The sequence below is a fragment of the Tiliqua scincoides genome, chromosome 8 (assembly GCF_035046505.1).
Source record: "Tiliqua scincoides isolate rTilSci1 chromosome 8, rTilSci1.hap2, whole genome shotgun sequence".
Taxonomy (NCBI): Eukaryota; Metazoa; Chordata; class Lepidosauria; order Squamata; family Scincidae; genus Tiliqua; species Tiliqua scincoides.
In genome coordinates this window covers 49458164-49477109 of record NC_089828.1, presented here as the reverse complement: position 1 = coordinate 49477109, position 18946 = coordinate 49458164, and the positions used below count along the sequence as shown (strand labels likewise).

The 18946-nt window shown below is 43.0% G+C and overlaps 1 protein-coding gene across 1 annotated transcript in view; it reads right to left on the bottom strand.

Annotated features, from left to right (window-relative positions):
* The window catches only part of VMP1 (vacuole membrane protein 1), a 138701-nt gene that overhangs the window by 84253 nt on the left and 35502 nt on the right, over window positions 1–18946 (bottom strand). Inside the window, exon 6 of the mRNA XM_066635611.1 lies at window positions 1188–1355. Coding sequence (XP_066491708.1) covers window positions 1188–1355 — 168 coding nt within the window. The remainder of the gene's footprint in view (window positions 1–1187; window positions 1356–18946) is intronic.

Genomic DNA, 18946 nt, shown 5'->3' with positions numbered 1-18946 from the left:
GGAGGAAGCTGACCTGCTACAGTAGCTCATTGGCTTGTGGATATGATAACCATGAAGGAGTATATAGGAGCTCAGGGATCCAGTTGCAGGGCTACAACTGCTGCAGAAGGTCATTTTGGTGCACAAAGTACACTGTCCATTCTAGTGCGAGCCTAACTACAATGATGCTGATTTTCTGCAATGGATTTTATATATTTTAATGATTTTTAGAGAGACTTAGGAGTGTGTTCGGTTTTCCATATTACTTTAGATGCCAGTGCCACATGGGTGGGTAGACCTGGGCTCTTCAAGAATCCTGGTAGACCTGGGCTCCAACGACTATTCTGGCTATCAGCACCTTCCCACTGCCCTATTTTGCTCCCTGTTCTGCCTGCCTTCATTGTCCCCCTCCCCCTTTGGGAAGGGGCCCAAAAGAAACCTTGTACCCCCTGATACAATTCCTCTCAGAGGCCCTGGGGCTAGCGAGAGCATCTCCCTTCTTCTTCCCCTCTGTTCTCTTCCTTTTCAAATCCAGGAAGAGTGGGAGTGGCAGTAGTGGAGGAGGATGTGGCCAGCAGCAGTGGCTCTTTCTGCCTGTTGGTGAGCCACTGAGCACATCACCCAGTAAGGGAAAGAGTGCCACGCAATGCCCTGCCTGTGGTACATCTTGGGCCAAAAATCTGCAGAGGGGTGGGTGAGTGGGCTTCCCTGAGGCTATGGGGGGAGGGAATGGACTAACCATTCTTATTTCACTGCTAAGACGACAATGAATAAATTGTTTTTCTTTTATCCTCAAATGAGCTCTTCCGTAGAGAAACATGCACACATCGTTAATAGCCACTGAGAAGTATTTAAGGCGCACCTTAAAACGCCTGTCATGTGCTGCTTTAAACATCAATTGCAGTTTTGCCCCTTCAAGCAGTCAAGGTACAATTCTGAGTATTTTCTCTCTCTCTCTCATTACAGCATGTAAATTTCACAATGCTATTTGCACCTGATCATCAGTGGTGAGCCAGGTTCACCTTCAGGAGGCCAAGCAAAGAATTGGTACTTCTTTCTTTCTAGCTATTGAGATGCCAACAAGCCCTAACACAAGTATGACTGGGTTGGACGAGCCAGTAAATATTGCAGACTGTTAACTGTTACAAAGGTATTTGCAAAGCTGCTCAAACTATAACGTTAAGCAAATTAAAGTGTTTGTTTCTTACCCACATGCACGCCTCCAGCCTCACTTTCGAAATGATAGTCCATAAAGAAATTGATCCCTCAACTCCCTCTACATCAGGGCATATAATGCGGTCAGGATAAGGTGGTTCAGGAAAATCGACAGAATTACATTCATAAGCAGCAAGTGTCACTGATGCTATGTGTGGACCCTGCAGTGGGGAAAGGAAAAGAAATAAACAAAGCATTACAGGAGAAACGTGATGCTACAAACAAAAAGTGCCAAACGTAACATTTGCGGACATATTTTACAAGGCTGGTTATCATTATCCATAATTAACCCTCAAGAACTTGGGCACAGCTTTCAAGTACCAACATTCTACTTGGCAAATGTTGTAATATAAGCACCTTGCAGGATCAGGCCAGAGTCCAGCATCTAGAAACAATATCCTGTTTCTCATAGTGGCCAACCACTTGACCCAGTGAAGCGCACAGACAGATAATGAAGGAAACAAATCTTCCATGCCATTGCTTTCCTGCAACTGGTATTCAGAGGCCAACTTCCAGTTGCTGAACCTGGACATACAATATAAACCACCATGGCTAAAAGTCAAACTAATGGCCATCACCACCGCTTGGGGCAGCGGGATTATGCGCTGTGTGAAGGAGTGTCTTTTAACCCTCCTAAAGCACATTTCAATTAATTTGAAATGTTTTCCTGGAGGAAAACCTCAGATTTTGGTGCTTTAACCAGCACAAAAAATCTCTCTCTCTCTCTCTCTCTCTCTCTCTCTCTCTCTCTCTTCACACTGCGCTTGATTGATTAGATTGCAATCAAGTGCCATCCCTCCTCTCCTGATCGCATAAATCTGTCACATAAGGAGGTGACAGAAATGCAGCCAGGCTGCCAAGGCCTGCACCAGATCCCAGTGAGCTTCTAGATTAATTATAACCAAATGGGTGTAGCGTACAGTACAAAAATATTTAATTTTGTGTTTTAAAACACAATTAAGCAACCCTAACAAACATGAGAAGCTATTTGATTTTTAACAGTCAAGTTTACACTAGCCTTTTATTATTTACTTAATTTTGAGAGTGCATTTATTGCCTCTGGTTTTTAAGTACTACAAGCAGCATACAAAAGAGACAGTGTGAAGTAACGGCTACAATGCCAAACTTATTTTAAGATGCTTATATGCCACCTTTTGGTCTCATCTAAGGGACCACCCCCTCAAGTACAGTAGCTTATAACAAAAGCTTGAAATCCAATAACAGCAATAAAACACAATTAAGAGCAGACTGCCAAACCTAATTAAAAGCCAGCACCACTGGATCCAACCTCAGGCTAAAAATCCATAACAGAATAAGTAAGTTTTAACTATCACACATCAGCATTGAAGGGGTCCACTTGGACGCCTCTGGGGAGGTAATTCCATAGTCTGGGTACCACTTCTGAAAAGGTCCTGTCCTCCATCCCCAGCCAATCAGATTTCCAGTGGCAATGGAACATGGAATAGGATGATGAATTCAGTGGATATGCAGGATGCTTTCTAACTAGAGGTGCTTGGGACTGAGCCTCAGAGCCTATACATTGCAAAGTGTGTGCTCCACCATGGAGCTATAGCTTCTCCACCCCAACATGCCAAAGAACTGCAGTGAGATTTTCTGAATTTTTACTTTGCACCGAAGTGCCACATAAGCAGCTTTTGAATTCTCTTTAATTTCTCTTTAAATTCTAATTAAATTAAGAGAATTAAATTCTCTTTAATTTCAAAAGCACCATGCGACTTGGTTGGTAAACACAAGCCCAACGTAAGAATTAAATGCACTATTCACTGGAAAATAGGAGCATATCAAGCTACCTTATATATACTGACTCAGACAATCGGTCTATGCAAGATCAGCACTGTCTACATTGACAGGCAGGGGCTCTCAAAGGTTTTAAGCAAGGCTCTTTCCCAGCACTACCTGGAGATGCTGACACAGACAGAACCTGGGACCTTCTGCATGCAAAACAGGTGCTCCAGTCAAAGAGCTTCAGTTCCTCCCCACTGGATTCTGGTCCTAGCAGAGAAGGAGCATTTTGCAGATTCTTCTATTAATTATAGGGTGCGATACTGTCATAGTCTCTGAAGGAATCTTGTCAACAGTTCGCACTAGTGCTTTCCTCTCCCTTGAGTGATTCACAGCCTGTTTAGACAGCAGGAGGTTGTGTCAAGTTCCCAAAGTAACCTCTCTTCCTCTGGAGAAGGGACTGGAAGAGAAGACTGGTGATTCATTCACACCTCCACCCCCATCTTGCATGACAACTTCACATCCATTTATAAATTAATACTACAGCAAAGATTCCCAAATGCTGGGTCATGAGCTACCAATGCTTCCAGTTCTCTGGACAAGGTCAACAGCTGTGCAAAACATGAGGTGTGGGTTTGATTTGTCCCAATCCAAAGATGAAGTGGAATACTCCATGTGCAAACAAGCCAATGCATATACAGTCCTGGTCCCCAGTACCAAAGTGAAAATGTGCATTTGGGTGACAGAGGCACGACTCAGTTGCGTACATGCATGGGGAGAATAGCTCTTTAGGGCAGTGGTTCCCAAAATTACCTGGGTCACAACACCCCCACAGCATCTTATTCCTGGCTCAGCCAGGCACCCTTGGATATCATGAAATCTTGTGAGATCTAAGATGGCGACACCCGGGGGGACGATAGGTAGGAGGGGCTACCAGGGACATCCCACTGCGCACCTGTGCGTGTGCTATGACACTCTAAGGTGTTGTGACACACTTTGAGAGCCCCTGCCTTAGGGTGAGTTCTCTACATCTGACACTGTTGTACTCTGAATAGCTGTGCAACATCTGGTACACTGAATAGCTATGTTCAGTTTGACACTGGAAGCAGAAAACAGACTAGGACTTCTTTTATATAGAAGGGGACTTAAAACACAGGCCCAATCAAAGCTGCCTTACACAGAGTTCAACATTTGGTTCACCTAGCTCAGCACTGTCATCAAACCCTAGCAGCTGCTCCCCAAAAAATCTTTCCCAGTCCTATTTGGACATGCTGCCAGGGCTTGAAGTTGGGATCTTCCACACACACAAAGCAGATGCTCTACCACCACCTGGGCTACAGCACCTCTCCTTAAAAAATAACTGCCTGCAGCAGAAACAATTCTGTCATCCTGATCCAGACATTGCTATCTGTTCTGCTTCCAGATATGATCTAGAGGATGATGGTGCTTAAGAACATAAAAAATAAGAATCATCCGACAAATCTGACAAAAAGTCTATCAAGTTCAGCATCCTGTTTCCCAGAGTGGCCAGTTGCCTCTGGGAAGCCTCGAAGCAGGAGATGAAGGCATATTCCTCTTCTGCTGTTGATCCCTTTCAACTGGCAAACTCTCCTGCTTCTGGGAAAGGTTTATTGTATGCCTACCTTAAGCTAGCCAAAACCTGAGTAGATATCAGGTGTAGGGTGAGAAAGTCTATTCTAGGGCAGAAGATGGAGAAGCTTGTCCCTTCCATAAACAATTTTATTCAAATATGTCTGCAAGCCATCTTGAACACCTAAGGCTTCCACTGCTTCAGTCCTAAGCAGTGGAACAGAGGAATATAAATCTGGTAAATTGTAAAAAGTACCCAGATTCTATTGAACAGGAGAGTAGGAAAGATCAAACTGTACCATGCTGTAAATGCCTCTCTCTTAAAAACCACAAAGAGTAATCCTTGGCAAACCAACACAAGTTAATTGACACTGCATAAACCCTGTTCAGAAGTCCCTGCCAGTCCTTTGCATGTACAGTGGCCAGAGGGAGAGAGCAGGATCTACTTCTATTGTATGCGTATCAAATCATAGATACCTATGCATGGAGGTAGCATCTTCTGTCATTAGGGACCCTGAAAAGCAGAGTTCATGATTGCACAGAGGGCTGCCTAAGTGCGTGTGGCTTTGTAAACATGGGTTTGCACACATGTACAACAAAGCTGAAGCATGTCACCTCTGCCAGATATTCATTCAGTATACATGCAAAAGTAACATCTGAACAGGGTGACAGTGTTGCTCAATATATTAAACAGAAGACACAATAATTAAAATGTATTTTTCTTACGACAAATGAAAAATGTTTAAACCAGAAAAAAACCAGTTCTAAATAATAACTTTTATCCTTGATCAACAAAACCCACAACCTCTTACATGGGGCTTTATAAGGAATTTACAAAGTTGCTTTATAGCGAGTCAACCTGTGGGTCCTTCCAATTCAACAATGTTGACACTGACTGGCAGCCCGTGGTGTTCCTAGAGAGGTTGGGGGGAAGCCCTAGAGCACCATGCTGGAGGAGTGGCAAAATTCTCCGCCCACCCAGTTGCAGCCACCCTTGGAGCCTTTCTGCACCACTCAGGGGGCCACCCTCATCTTCCACTATTTTTTTTAAAGTGGAGGAGAGTGGGCAGGTGGCTTGGTAAGGCTCAGAGAGTGGCTGTGCAGGTTTTCAAGTCACCTGCCCACCTACCTGCCATCCTCTGCTGCTTTTTAAAGCAGAGGAAGGAGGGTAGGTGGGCGGGCAACTTGAAAGGCTCCAAGAGTGCCTGAGATTCCACAGCCATTCTCAGAGCACCTTTCCGTGCTGCTCCATAGTCCCCCTTTCATCCCCTTTAAAAAGGGGGGGGAGAAGGAGGCAGTCCAGAGCGGTGTGGAACCACAGCGAGAATGGCTGTGAGCTCGCAGCCATTCTCAGTGCAGTTTGGGAAGTAATTGCAGTGACAGAATGATGTCACTGCAATTACTTCCAGGTAGGGGGGAATCATTTGTTCTTCCCAGCGTCCCCCCCCCCAACGGGGCACAGTGGCCAAGACTGCCAGTGCTGGCAGCAACTCTCTAGGATTTCAGGCAGGAATTTTTCCCTGTCCTAGCTGAAAATGATGGGGACTGAGCTTGGGTCCTCCTGCATGCAAAATCATGTGGTCTCGCCACTAAGTTACAGCCCATCCCCATCTTTGTTTCAAAAATAGTTTGCCATACAGCTTGGAATGGGGTGTGTATGTGTGGAGGAAGGCAGCTACTGTTCAAGAAGCACAAACCGAAATCCTTGTGGCTCACAGAACTTACTTTTAATTTTTTTTTTCATCCTATGTTATTTGTATCCCACCTATTTTTCTACTTTCTTCAAAGGACCTCATGAGATGACACATTTTCCCCTCCTCCCATTTTAATGTCACAAAACTCCTATTAATTATACTTCAGATAGTGAAAGGGGGGGGGAATAAATTTTGCTGGGGTTTTGAGGGGGGGAGAGGAGGAAAGGAGACAAAATTTGTGTTTAAGAAGATGCAGTGGCTCTGGTGTTGGACTTAGACCTGGAAGATCCAGGCTCATATCTCCCCTAAGCCATGAAGTTTTCTTGGGCCAGTCACTCCCCCTCGGCCTCACCTACCTCATAGGGTTGTTGTGAGGACAAAAGGAGGGAAGAAACAATGTATACCACCCTGAGCTCCTTGGAGGAAGGGCAGTATAAAATACGAAAAATAATACATTTGCCATAGCAGACTGGGTAATAATCATTTCCAAGAAGCCTCAGAAAAATTTATTTGTTAAGTGCATAGCCTGCCTTTTGCCAGCAGGCCCCAAAGTTGCCAACACGACATTAAAATACAAAAAAAAACTTTTGAAAAAATAAAAGCCACCATAAGAAACAATTCAGAGACAGAAGAACATCCAGAGAAAACAGTAGCAGTTATTCAGCAAAGGCCTGACAAAACAGCTGGCCCTCTTAAAAATTTTAAGGCCCTCTTAAAAATTGAAAGGAAGGGCACATTCTAAATTTCCCCCAGAAGAGAATTCCAGAGCTTGGAAACTATCACAGAAAAGGCCCTGTCCCAAATGCAAATTGCGGAAGACTTCATTGTTTCCATGTGGGGGAAAATCAGCCCAAAAGGTGGTTTCTGAACTTGGGTGCGCAAGATGAGAGTTATATGGCACCATGCTGGGGCTCTGGGATATAGTTCTAAGACATTGCAGAGACAAGGAGCAGTAAGGGAGAACAGAGTTTTGAAGGGACAAGAGAATTTGTACAGTGCAATGGTAACGCTTATAAATGAACAAAATGTGAAAAAAATTGAGAAATAAAGTGACTTGGGAAAAGTCATATATATCGCTCCTTACATACATAAAAAGTCATTATCTTAAAGAACAAGGAGAAAACTGTCCAGTGACCTTGGGTCAATGGTCTCATTGTTGGTTTTAGTCCAGTTCGGACATTAGAGGGGAACTCTAAAGCATTAATAATAGTTCATTTTTAAAATATATTTACACAGTATAGGCAGGAGTTGACCAGTGGAAATCACATTTCAGAGTACAGCTGTAAACATCCATCAAAACACCTGAAGGCTGGACCAATGGAGTAAGCTTCTTCTACTGAAAAGCAAACAAATCTATAAAGGGGGGGGAGAGGTTGGCGTTGTGGAACCCACAGAAACCACACTGCAACTGGAATGAAAAATAAGACATAAATGGGTAGTTTATAACGACAACCAAGTATGGAATATTCGGATTCAGAGAGGCAAGGAAACCAGTCTCCAGGCCCTTCTCTCTTACAGTCCTAGCACTCTCAAAGACAAGCAGCCCACATACCATGGTTTGGCATGAACTTACAAGAATATTTCCATCTGTTCTTCTGCGAGCTTGCACTTAAAGACCACATATGTATATACGAGGGACCTGGATTGCAATGTGTTCATGTTCTTGTTTATTAAGTAGCATTTTCCCTTTTGTACTCCAATGGTTAAAGTATAAAACTGTGGCCTTAGGCCATGGTAATGGCATGGTTTGCAAGCTTTTTGTTGCATGTGTGACTCTCGGGCTCATGTACTACCCCCTCCCTTTGCATGTGGTAACCGCTTTCCTCCTTCCCTACTTTGAGAGAAACCAAAAGTTTGCCATGCCCCATTCACACAGTATGCAGAGTGAGATGGTCAAATTCTGGTCTGCTTAACTTCAGACTTTTAGAAAGCTTTCCTGTGCAAAGACAACCCTCAGTGTATGTAATGTCATGGGTAAGATTAAAGAATTGTTAGATACTCAGCTATGAGTCACCCTTCAAACTTACACCCAGCTATGTAAATTTGAAGAAAGGGTGGGAATGGCAGCTTGGCTTTGAATTTCCCTCCCAAATGGCTAAATGAAAGGGGTGAAATTAAGCAGCCCTAAAGGGCCAGCACCTAGTTGTTCTGTGTGAAGAGGGTCAGAACAGAAGGGTTGTATCAATACTAGATTGCCCTGTAGAACTGAGAGGAATACCACTACCAAACTTATCCTTGTAAATAAACCTAGTTTCGTTTGAAGAGAGGTGTTAATTCATTCCTGCCTTACATGCTGGAGGAGTATCAGCTTATTGGAGAGTGAGCTGGATTCAGAGGAGTTGAGAAGGGAAGGGCTCCTACTCCCTCAAGACCTTGCAAAGAATACAGCCTTGATAAGCTAGGGACTAGAAGCAGCGGAAGAACCACCAGACAGGTCAGTGTCCGCACCTTGGGGTCCCAAGCCAGGAACTGAAAAAGCACCCCAAGCAATTGGAAGAAAAGTCTAGATCAGACCTGCCCTGGATGTTCTGGTTTTACTACATGCAGGATGCTTTGTTATCCAGTGGAACACTCAAAAATGATTCCCCCATCTACAGCCTGAGGGGGTCCAAAATTCTAACACTTCAGCGTATCACCTCACTCTGAATAATGTGTAAACTGGGTCCCAGTTTGGACACCACGAGAAAGGATGATTTGCCACAGGCCAGGGAAGAGAGGAAGAGTGTGTCAGCCTAAGAATCCAGCTAAGCTTCTTCACATAACATAAAGACTGTAGTTCATCTAAAACCACCATAGTGTGTTCTTTCTGATAAAGTTCTGCTCCAAGTAAAGCTGAATTTTGCAACCTATATAAACAAACCATGCCAGATGAAGCAAGTTGTTACTGATCAGGGATGTCAAACCCGTTTCATACAGAGGGCCAAAGTTAGCATTCATGGTGCCTGCTGAGGGCCAGAAGTGACATCATTAAGCAGATGATGGCCAGAAATAAGCACTTTGTTCTCGCGCAGAAACTCATTAGCTGCAAATGACAGAAGAGAAAATGTGCAAATCTTGTTCATATTTTCAAGATATGAGAGTGCCCAATTATCAAGCTGGGAGAGCCCAATTATAACGCAGGCCAGTTAAACTGCTTGCAGAGGGCCTCATGTTTGACACTCCTGGTATAGACCTATAAATCAAGAAAGAGCTTGCTGAGTAACCCAGGTCCATTCAGTCCTGCATTCTGTTTCCAAATGAAATTAGGATAAACAGCTCTGTTCACAAGCAAGGCAGGATGTTAAACAGCCATCCTTAAGTTTGCCTCCAGCATCTACAGTTCAGAGACACATAGAGGGAGTCTATGGAAGCTGTGTGCAGCTATCATGGCTAATCAGCAGAATATCTGCTCATTCTGTATCATGTATTCTGTCTTTGTTAGTCACAAGGAAAGGCAGAGCATGCTGTACAACACTGAAGCACTGTGCCTTGTTCCCTGGACACCCTGCTCACATTGTCACTACTCACATGCTTTAAAGCCTATCTTTCCAGTCATCAGGACTTAAAACAATTTTTTTTCTTAGAAGTTCAGTGCTTTTATTAGCAGCATATACAAAGAGATAGCATCTAATGTTATCGCACATCATTATTACAGTTAGAAACTTGTTTGCTAAATATTGGAGAAGATCCCAAATATGTGTGAATGAGAACACAAAGTACATGACTATGCTGTTTTATATGCATAGATACAACTGCCTTACACTGTGGCAGAACATTGCTCCATCTAGCTCAGTGCTGTCTATGCTGACTAGCAGAGGTAGGGTTTTGGATAAGGGTCTTTCCAACCCTGGATAACTTGCACACAAAGCATGCCCTCTGTCCACTGAGCTCCAGGCCTCTCCCCTATTCTAACAGCCCCTATCTTAGCTTGCATGGTATGAACCACATAGAAAGCAACACTGCAATACACTGTCAAGAAACTGCCACGTCTTTACTGATTGTTAGAAAATAAAAGCCAAGCTTATTTGTATTCTGCTTATTATGACATGTTGTACATGTTGGCAACCTTCAGTCTCGAAAGACTATGTTATCACGCTCTGAAAGGTGGTTCTGGCACAGCGTCTAGTGTGGCTGAAAAGGCCAATCCGGGAGTGACAATCCCTTCCACACCGGGAGCAAGTGCAGTCTGTCCCTGGTCTGTCTCCCTGGCTATGGCCTTTCTTCTTTGCCTCTTAGCCTCACTCTGTTGGCCAAGTGTCTCTTCAAACTGGGAAAGGCCATGCTGCGCAGCCTGCCTCCAAGCAGGCCGCTCAGAGGCCAGGGTTTCCCACTGTTGAGGTCCACTCCTAAGGCCTTCAGATCCCTCTTGCAGATGTCCTTGTATCGCAGCTGTAGTCTACCTGTAGGGCGCTTTCCTTGCACGAGTTCTCCATAGAGGAGATCCTTTGGGATCCGGCCATCATCCATTCTCACGACATGACCGAGCCAACGCAGGCGTCTCTGTTTCAGCAGTGAATACATGCTAGGGATTCCAGCACGTTCCAGGACTGTTGTTTGGAACTTTGTCCTGCCAGGTGATGCCGAGGATGCGTTGGAGGCAGCGCATGTGGAAAGCGCTGTTTCCTCTCCTGTTGTGAGCGGAGAGTCCATGACTCGCTGCAGTACAGAAGTGTACTCAGGACGCATGCTGTGTAGACCTGGATCTTGGTATGTTCCGTCAGCTTCTTGTTGGACCAGACTCTCTTTGTGAGTCTGGAAAACGTGGTAGCTGCTTTACCGATGCGCTTGTTTAGCTCGGTATCGAGAGAAAGAGTGTCGGAGATCGTTGAGCCAAGGTACACAAAGTCATGGACAACCTCCAGTTCATGCGCAGAGATTGTAATGCAGGGAGGTGAGGCCACATCCTGAACCATGACCTGTGTTTTCTTCAGACTGATTGTCAGTCCAAAATCTTGGCAGGCCTTGCTAAAACGAACCATGAGCTGCTGGAGATCTTTGGCAGAGTGGGCGGTGACAGCTGCATCATCGACAAAGAGGAAGTCACACAGACACATCAGCTGCACTTTGGACTTTGCTCTCAGTCTGGAGAGGTTGAAGAGCTTTCCGTCTGATCTGGTCCAGAGACAGATGCCTTCTGTTGCAGTTCCAAAGGCCTGCTTCAGCAGGACAGCGAAGAAAATCCCAAACAAGGTTGGCGCAAGAACACAGCAGCCCAAAAAATTTTTTTTAATGTTTTAAACAACCAACAATGAAAGTTCAGATTTGGGAGCCTGTTCTCCATTCACACTGAATTTTACCTCACACCAAGAAAGGAAAAGCACAAAGAGTATGTAAAGGTGTTAGAGACTAACACCACCCTTACAATTAATTTTCTCTTTATCACAGCGATTTGGCATGTGTGTTATTAATTGTAAAGGCAAGTACTGACAAGAGAGGGGAGGTGGGAGAAAACTATCAGGAGTTGCATTAGACAAACCTTTGATGACTTGGGCACAAAAAATGTAGTTGCCGCACACTTGACAGGGGGCCATCAGGAGCCTGTGGTTAGTCTGGAATCTGACTTGTGAGGAATCTGAGGGCGAGCTATAAATTAAAGAGAGACTAGGGCTGATCATAAGAAGCTTGATTAAATTTCTCAGGAGAAAGCATTTTTTCTCTTTTGCCAATCATAGGGGGATTTCGCAACATTTCCGTACAGTGGACTGTTGAAAATAACAGTGCCTCAAAACTTACAGGACCATGCTAGCCTCTAAGCAAAGACCTACAGAGTTCAAAACTTTCAGATATTTGAGAGTGTAACATAAGAAATCTTCCACAAGGTAATCAATTTCTGAAAAATGGGAGAAACCAATTGAACCTCTTTACCTAGATTGTCCCCACCCTTAAAAAAAAAAAAAAGACAATGAACTAAGCAGAAGTTATTATCATCAAAATGCTGACAAGACAGAGAGAGGAATGGAAATTCTAAAACAAGACTTTAGAAGACAAAAGACCATAAGAACTGAGATAGTCCCTCTTAAGGCTGTGTGCTTGTTGTAAACTTAGGGGGGTTTGGGGTGCTCAGAGTTCTCGAACCCTAAAGCCCTCAAGGCCCCCCGTCCAGTAGTACTGCCACCACCCTGTCTGTGCCAGTGCCTCAGTCCAGGGACACTGAGACCCTCTAGGCTTAACTCTATCCCGTGCAGGCACTGAGCTCTTTCTCCAATTAAAGCTTCAGTCCTCAAGTTACTAGACCTCAATAAGCACTTGGTAGCTTGCTGAACGGCTAGGCAGGATTCTGAACCTTTGTCCCCAACAGACAATGAAACAACTTGGTAAAAGAGATTTTAGTTTATTAAGTACATAAGGTTACGTAAGTTACAGTAAGGCAGCAAATGCTAGAGGCATAAACATCTAGGAAACATATCAGCAATAAAATAATAAAGCTAGCTGGCTATCTCTATTAATCCCTATCTCTCACCTGGGTCAGCTTCTCTTGTAGATCTTTTAGCTCCAGGCTACCTGTGAGGCCAGATGTCCATGGTGGCCAGGATGTTGCACCCAAAAACTCTGCCCAAGAAGGACCGGACACACCCCTTGGGGCACTCATTAGTATACTTCTTATGCTAATAGTACTGAGGTTCTTATTTAGACTGTCCAATCAGAAACTTTTGAGGACAGAACCTTCTCGAAGTGGGTCTGGTTGCTAGCCCTCCTAGTTCTTACCCCACCCAACTGGAGATCCATAGCTGCATTCCATTCCACTTGATCAGATGCCCCTCAGTTTACTGAGGTGTTAAACATTCCAATGGGTTGTAATTCTTGTCTGTCCTTTCTGGCCAGCAACGGAGAGACAACAATCTTTTTGTTTACTCACATTCTTGCAGCTAGGAAACACTAGCCACTTCTCCGTTACTGTATTTATTTATTTTCACATTTTTATACCGCCCTTCCTCCAAAGAGCTCAGGGCAGTGTACACTTAGTCTGGTTCAGGCTTCACATGCTAACCTAGGCCTAAACTGTACATATTCATGACAGTGCTTTAATCAGTTTCACTGGAAGATGAATCACTCTGTTGGTCCTACAGTGGGAGCCAATTTTTACAGGGGTGGGCGGGCTGTGAACTATTGATCTATTTCTCTGTGGTTCAGGCCATTTTCGTTCTGATGCTTTAGCATTAACAGGGAATGAAAAATTTATAAAATATAAAAATCCATCACACACACATGCAAATAAAAAAAGCTATGGCTTTTCCTTCTAACACCAAGTGGCAGTGCTCACTTGTTGACTGAATCAGTTTTTTGACAATCCGCTTTTGACCCTTTTCAGTTATAACCAGAACCCATACATGTGGCCCTCTTTTGATCTATTTTGACCTTCCACACACTTCTATGACCACACACTGCTTTTTAACATTTATTTTATTTATTTACAGTATTTTACCTTGCCTTTTTCTCTCAATCAACTTGGCACCATCTATTTGTTCAGTCTGTGTACTCTATAGAAGTTGTTCTCGGTGCACCACTTCAAAATTGTACACAGAGTGTCTCTTATATTTGCACTATGTTGTTTTTGCACGCATTCGCAAGTGATATTTAATGCGTTATTTATTATTTTTGGTGGCTACAGATGTTACTATCACCTATCAAGTAGCAAAGTTTGCCAAAGCCGCAAAAAAGATCCGTGCAAAACTCCATAAATCTTAAGGATGAGTGTTTTTATTGGTTATTGTTATATATTTTGTTGTTGTTTTTCTTTTAATGTATTGCGACGACCTATGGTTTTAAGCAAATAAATTGAAAAATTGAAACTGAAACTGGTGGCCAAAATGCATTAGCAAGCTAAGAAAAACGCATCCCTTTAAAATCACAGTTTAAAAAACTGCTTTTTACTACAGATGCCTGTAATATAGTTTTTTCTGAACTTAAGTATCTATACTGAAACTTTTGGTCATATGCAAATACAGGTCCAACCTTGTTACACACTGATTTTTTATACATAGATTTGACTCAACATGGATGGCCACTGCAAATGAGAAAGAATGTGCTGATCCCTGGAGAAGGGGAAAAATGCATCCCTTTAAAATCACAGTTTAAAAAACTGCTTTTTACTGTTGTAGAGAGACAGTTATGCAAGTGATTACAGGTATAATCTAATTATCCACAGATTTTTCTATATATGAGAAGTACCCTTTAAATTAAAGGAAAATAATCCTTTAAGAACAGCCTCATTAACGCAAGAGAGGGCAGCTGGCTGACAATCTATCAATCATTCACTCTCCAGGCACAAGGCAAATCTCTCCCTTCCTCCTGAGCAGGTGAATGAAGGTTAAATGGCAGTGATTATCACCTCTATTCTTTCCCCCTCACTGTGGCTCCTGGTGAAGGGAGGGATTGTTGCCTCCTAGTGAAGCCTAAGCACCTGGAGAGAGACAGATTGCCTCTGTGTGCATTACAAAAGGTCAGCAAGGCTGTTTTTAAATCACCTGAACAAAGGGACTTTGTTTTTCAGTTTGATTTGCTTTAGTGCATTTTTTCCAATCCATGTGAGTTCTGGGAATGGAACCCTCACAAATAATGAGACTCAACCTGTATATTTACTATAACCACCAGTTAGTAAAATGGGCAAGATGATTAATCGACTAAAAATGCTTTCCATCTGTTGATAGACCATAATTCTCATATCTATGAATGCAAATGGCATCATTCTCAAGGATCTGCTCAGCCCTGAAGGGGATGGGGGACAGACCGGTTCCGCAGAATTACTGGAAATATCTTTTTTATTGTATATCTAAGATGACTCAAGCAGATATCATTGCTTATTTTAAAGCTGGCTTCATGTACCAAGAAGAGGGGAAAACAACGCAACTAGGGATAGCACAATGGAGATTCACAACATACTGTAACCTTGCTATCAATGAAACACAGTTTCCCTCTGGCAATTTAAGTCTTTGGTGCAAGACTTGGGGGGGGGGCTGAAGTGTGTCATTTCATGTCTGATGAAGAACTTATTTTCTCATGGGAAATTAGCCTAGATACCTGACCACAACCGACGACTCATCCCACCATGTGCTGCCCCTTCTTAAAACCCATGCGAGCTTGAATGACACCATATTTTATATTTAGGGCAGGCAAGGATTCAATGCAGAGCCAACTGTTCAGCTGAACTCTGGAATAGGGCTTCTCAGATTCTGTCCTCTTCTTTCCTCCCTCCCCTGCCTTGCATCCTTACATGGATGAAGGACTCAATGAATAATTTACTTCCAAATAAGTGAATCTGAGATACAACCATTCAGAGTCTCTGAAGGAATTAAGAGAAACACAATGACTAGGATCTAAAGAGCTTCATGACTTAATTCTGGGTGTCCAACAAGGCACCTTGTAACAGTGGTCCCACTCCATGCCATATGGGTAGATATTGTTGAAACAGAGGATAGTTTCCAAAAGAAGTTTTTGATGTGGGATGGTGCCCTATGCTCAATGGGGGGGGGGGGGAAAGCAAAAATCACACCAGGGGCACCTAAACTGGTGGCTGTGTTATACTACAGTTTGGGTCCAATCCTATCCAACTTTCTAGCACCGATGCAGCTGCAAGGTAAGGGAACAAACATTTCCTTAATGTGAATGGCCTCTGTGGCTATCCCCCCCCCACTGCAGAATGCAGCAAATGCTCCATTGGCATGGCTGCATTGGCACTGTTAAGTTGGACAGGACTGGGCCCTTTTGTTTTATTGCGCATTATGCTCTGGACTGCTGCTTCATTTTATTTTTCTCCAATGTGCACTGCTTTAAGCACTTAGGAGGAAAAGCAGTTTATAGGTTTAATAAATTAGTTCTCTGCACTCAGGTCCATGTCTGGGTGGCAACAGGCTACCTCAGGTGGCAAATCTGGGAGTAATTTTTTTTAGCCCCTATGGGTGTGCTCTTTGGAATTATTGCCTCACATCAAGAGGTCTTGAGCTGGATGTTCTCTGGTACAATTGTGGTTAAAGGCGTCTGCTGTGGCACCTTATACAATTGATTATGGCATACTTTCATTGGGAATGGAGCCCACTTAGCATTATTTACATACATCTCATGCATCTAAGACGAAGCCTAGACACAGTTTCTTACTTAGACTAAAAAAAATAGGAAACAAGTGAAAGACCAAATTATACAAAATGTGCACCCTTTGGAGACAGGGAATTATTTTTTGATTTATTTTAATATGTAAATTGCTTTGAGAACTACTCTTGTTGAAAAGCAGTTTATAAGTATTCTTAATTATAATAAAATACATACTGTATACTTATATTTTTAAATCAAAATAAGAAACCTCTGGAGAACTCACTTGTTAAATGCTCCTAGTATAAGATAGTAAGACAACAAGCAAAAAGGGGGCTTTCAATAGAGCCAAAAAAGTCCACAAAAGACCCCCCCCACCCGCAAACCTTACTGTTTTGTGGTACTTTGCTGCTGCTTGTTGCCCCAAAGGGCTGCAACTTCAGCACAATTTTGTTTGTCTGAAAATAGTCTTCCTTATAGTGACAGTGATGTTGCTATGCAGCCATTCAGATTCAGTTACACAATGACAACACCGAAGGCAAGCAAAATGAATTTGGGTTGAGGGCAGATGCTGAAGCATCTGTCAGTCAAAGCTGCAAATAACTCAATTCTCAGGCATGAACTATCAAAATGGCAGTATAAATGCTGGGGGAAGGCAATGCTGGGGGAGTAGTATTGGGGGGTATGCTCCTGCTGCACACACTTGTTCCTACCCTCTGACTAAATCACCAAGAGACATAATTGTAGGGGAAGAAAGCAGTTGCATTTCTAATTGATAATTGGTAGGGCTGAGCTGGAATGGATAGCAGAGAGGGAGATGGATTCTGCATCATCCTTCTTTTTGAATCTCTCCAGGATCTCCCCCCTCTTATGAAGGAGGGGACACAATGACAAGTTTAGTAGGTTTCTGAGGATATAGCTCTGCAGCTGAACATATACTTGAAATGTTTCCAGTTCAATCTGATTGTTCTGGAGGAGCAGGGCTGAGAAAAGACTTGGAGAACTCATTCCTGATCATGATAGACACATACGGCTAGAAGAACTAATGGCCTGACTTAGGATAAAGCAGCTTCCTAGGAACATACAAGCCCTGCCCTCTTCAATATGCCAATCTTCAGTAGGAAAGGAACTCAGGTACAGATTTTGCCTACTCAGTGTCCCAAGTCCGGGGCTCAACAAAAATGTTATGAAATATTGAAATGACAAGCCCAAATTGAATCACACATCTGGCGATGAACAGATGGAAATATACAGTCTGGGTGAGTGCCATTTGCTTGGGGCAAAGCTGGCTGACGTGCAAGCAAGTGGAATCAGCATGTTTCTTGCAAGAAAGAGAAACAGGAGTTATTTCACGTTACAAGGGACTGAAGCATAGATCACTGGCTGAAATGCAAAGCCCCAAGGGATTTCAGGCCACACACCAGGTAGAAAAACTGGTAAGAACTGCAAGTTTCAAGACTGTGCCGCTGTCTAGGATTTGAAACTGTGTTCCTATAAATTCTGGAGGCTTCCAAGAAGATTCCCAGGGATTCCTCAATAAGAAATTCACCTGGGTCAGATGAAAACAATATTTGGGTAGCATTATCCTGTTGTAATCCTTGCAACCACCCTGTAAGTATTTTTATCCCCATATTACAGGTGGGGCACTGAGGCAGAGAGAGTGGCTTCCCAAAGGATAGCCAGTGAATTCAGGACAGAGGCAAGATCAAGGCAAGATCAAGGGTGAGGAAAATCCCAATACAGTGTGCTGCACTAGTCCTGAAACAATTATTTCTGGCCATTACCAATCTTCCCTTGCAAAAATGTACCAGTTACATTCCAGGACAATCCAGGCCCTTTAAGGACACAGAATTCAACACTCTGAACACTCATCTTTTCTTTCTAAAGATGAGGTTTCTAGACTCTATGATAACCAACATAAGCATGAAAATGTGCGCTTTTGACTCGGTGAAGTCTCGGAAGGCAGTGTGCGCGTGCATGAATGACAGAGAGGGATTTCCAGTTATCACAGGTGGGGTTTCAGTGTTCTGAATGCCTCATGCCCTTTGCTCATATTAATCACTGTAATTTTACTTCTGGTTTTTCCCCCCTTTCTTTCGTTGTCTCCCTCATAGTGGAAATTTAGACTGTAAGCTCTTTGGGGCAGGGACTTTTTTTTACTCAAATTACTTTGTAAAGCTACATCTATTTTGAACACTCAAAAGGTGCTATATAAATGCTAAATTATCGTTTAACAGAAATAATATCACCACCACTACCACATTCTTAAATGGCTGGCAGAATTGCACCACAAAAGTTAAGTTCTTTTCTGTTGCAGTCCCCATCATATGCCCATCACTCCTTGCCAAGGCAGGTTTGCCTCTTTGATATTTATCTGTCACTGCTTAAAAGTATATTTATTCTAGAAAGTTTTTCAACTTTCTATTATATTGCTTCTCCCATGGATTTTGTTTTTTTTTCAGACTTTGAAATTACTTTTGTTGATAATGTTTTAGTAATTTGATATTGTTATATTGCATTTTTTCCTTGTTAGCTGCTTTGGACACTTCCACAAGGAGGGGTAAAGTAAGGTATAACTTTTATATAAATAAAACTACACAAATTTTACCCTGTCTGCTGGATTTAATCCAACTTTCTTTTTAAACAAAGATTCTAGCTTTCCTCATTGCAGAATCTGGCTAAACTTGGTACAGAAGTTGCATTTCTCTGGGACAGAGTTCACA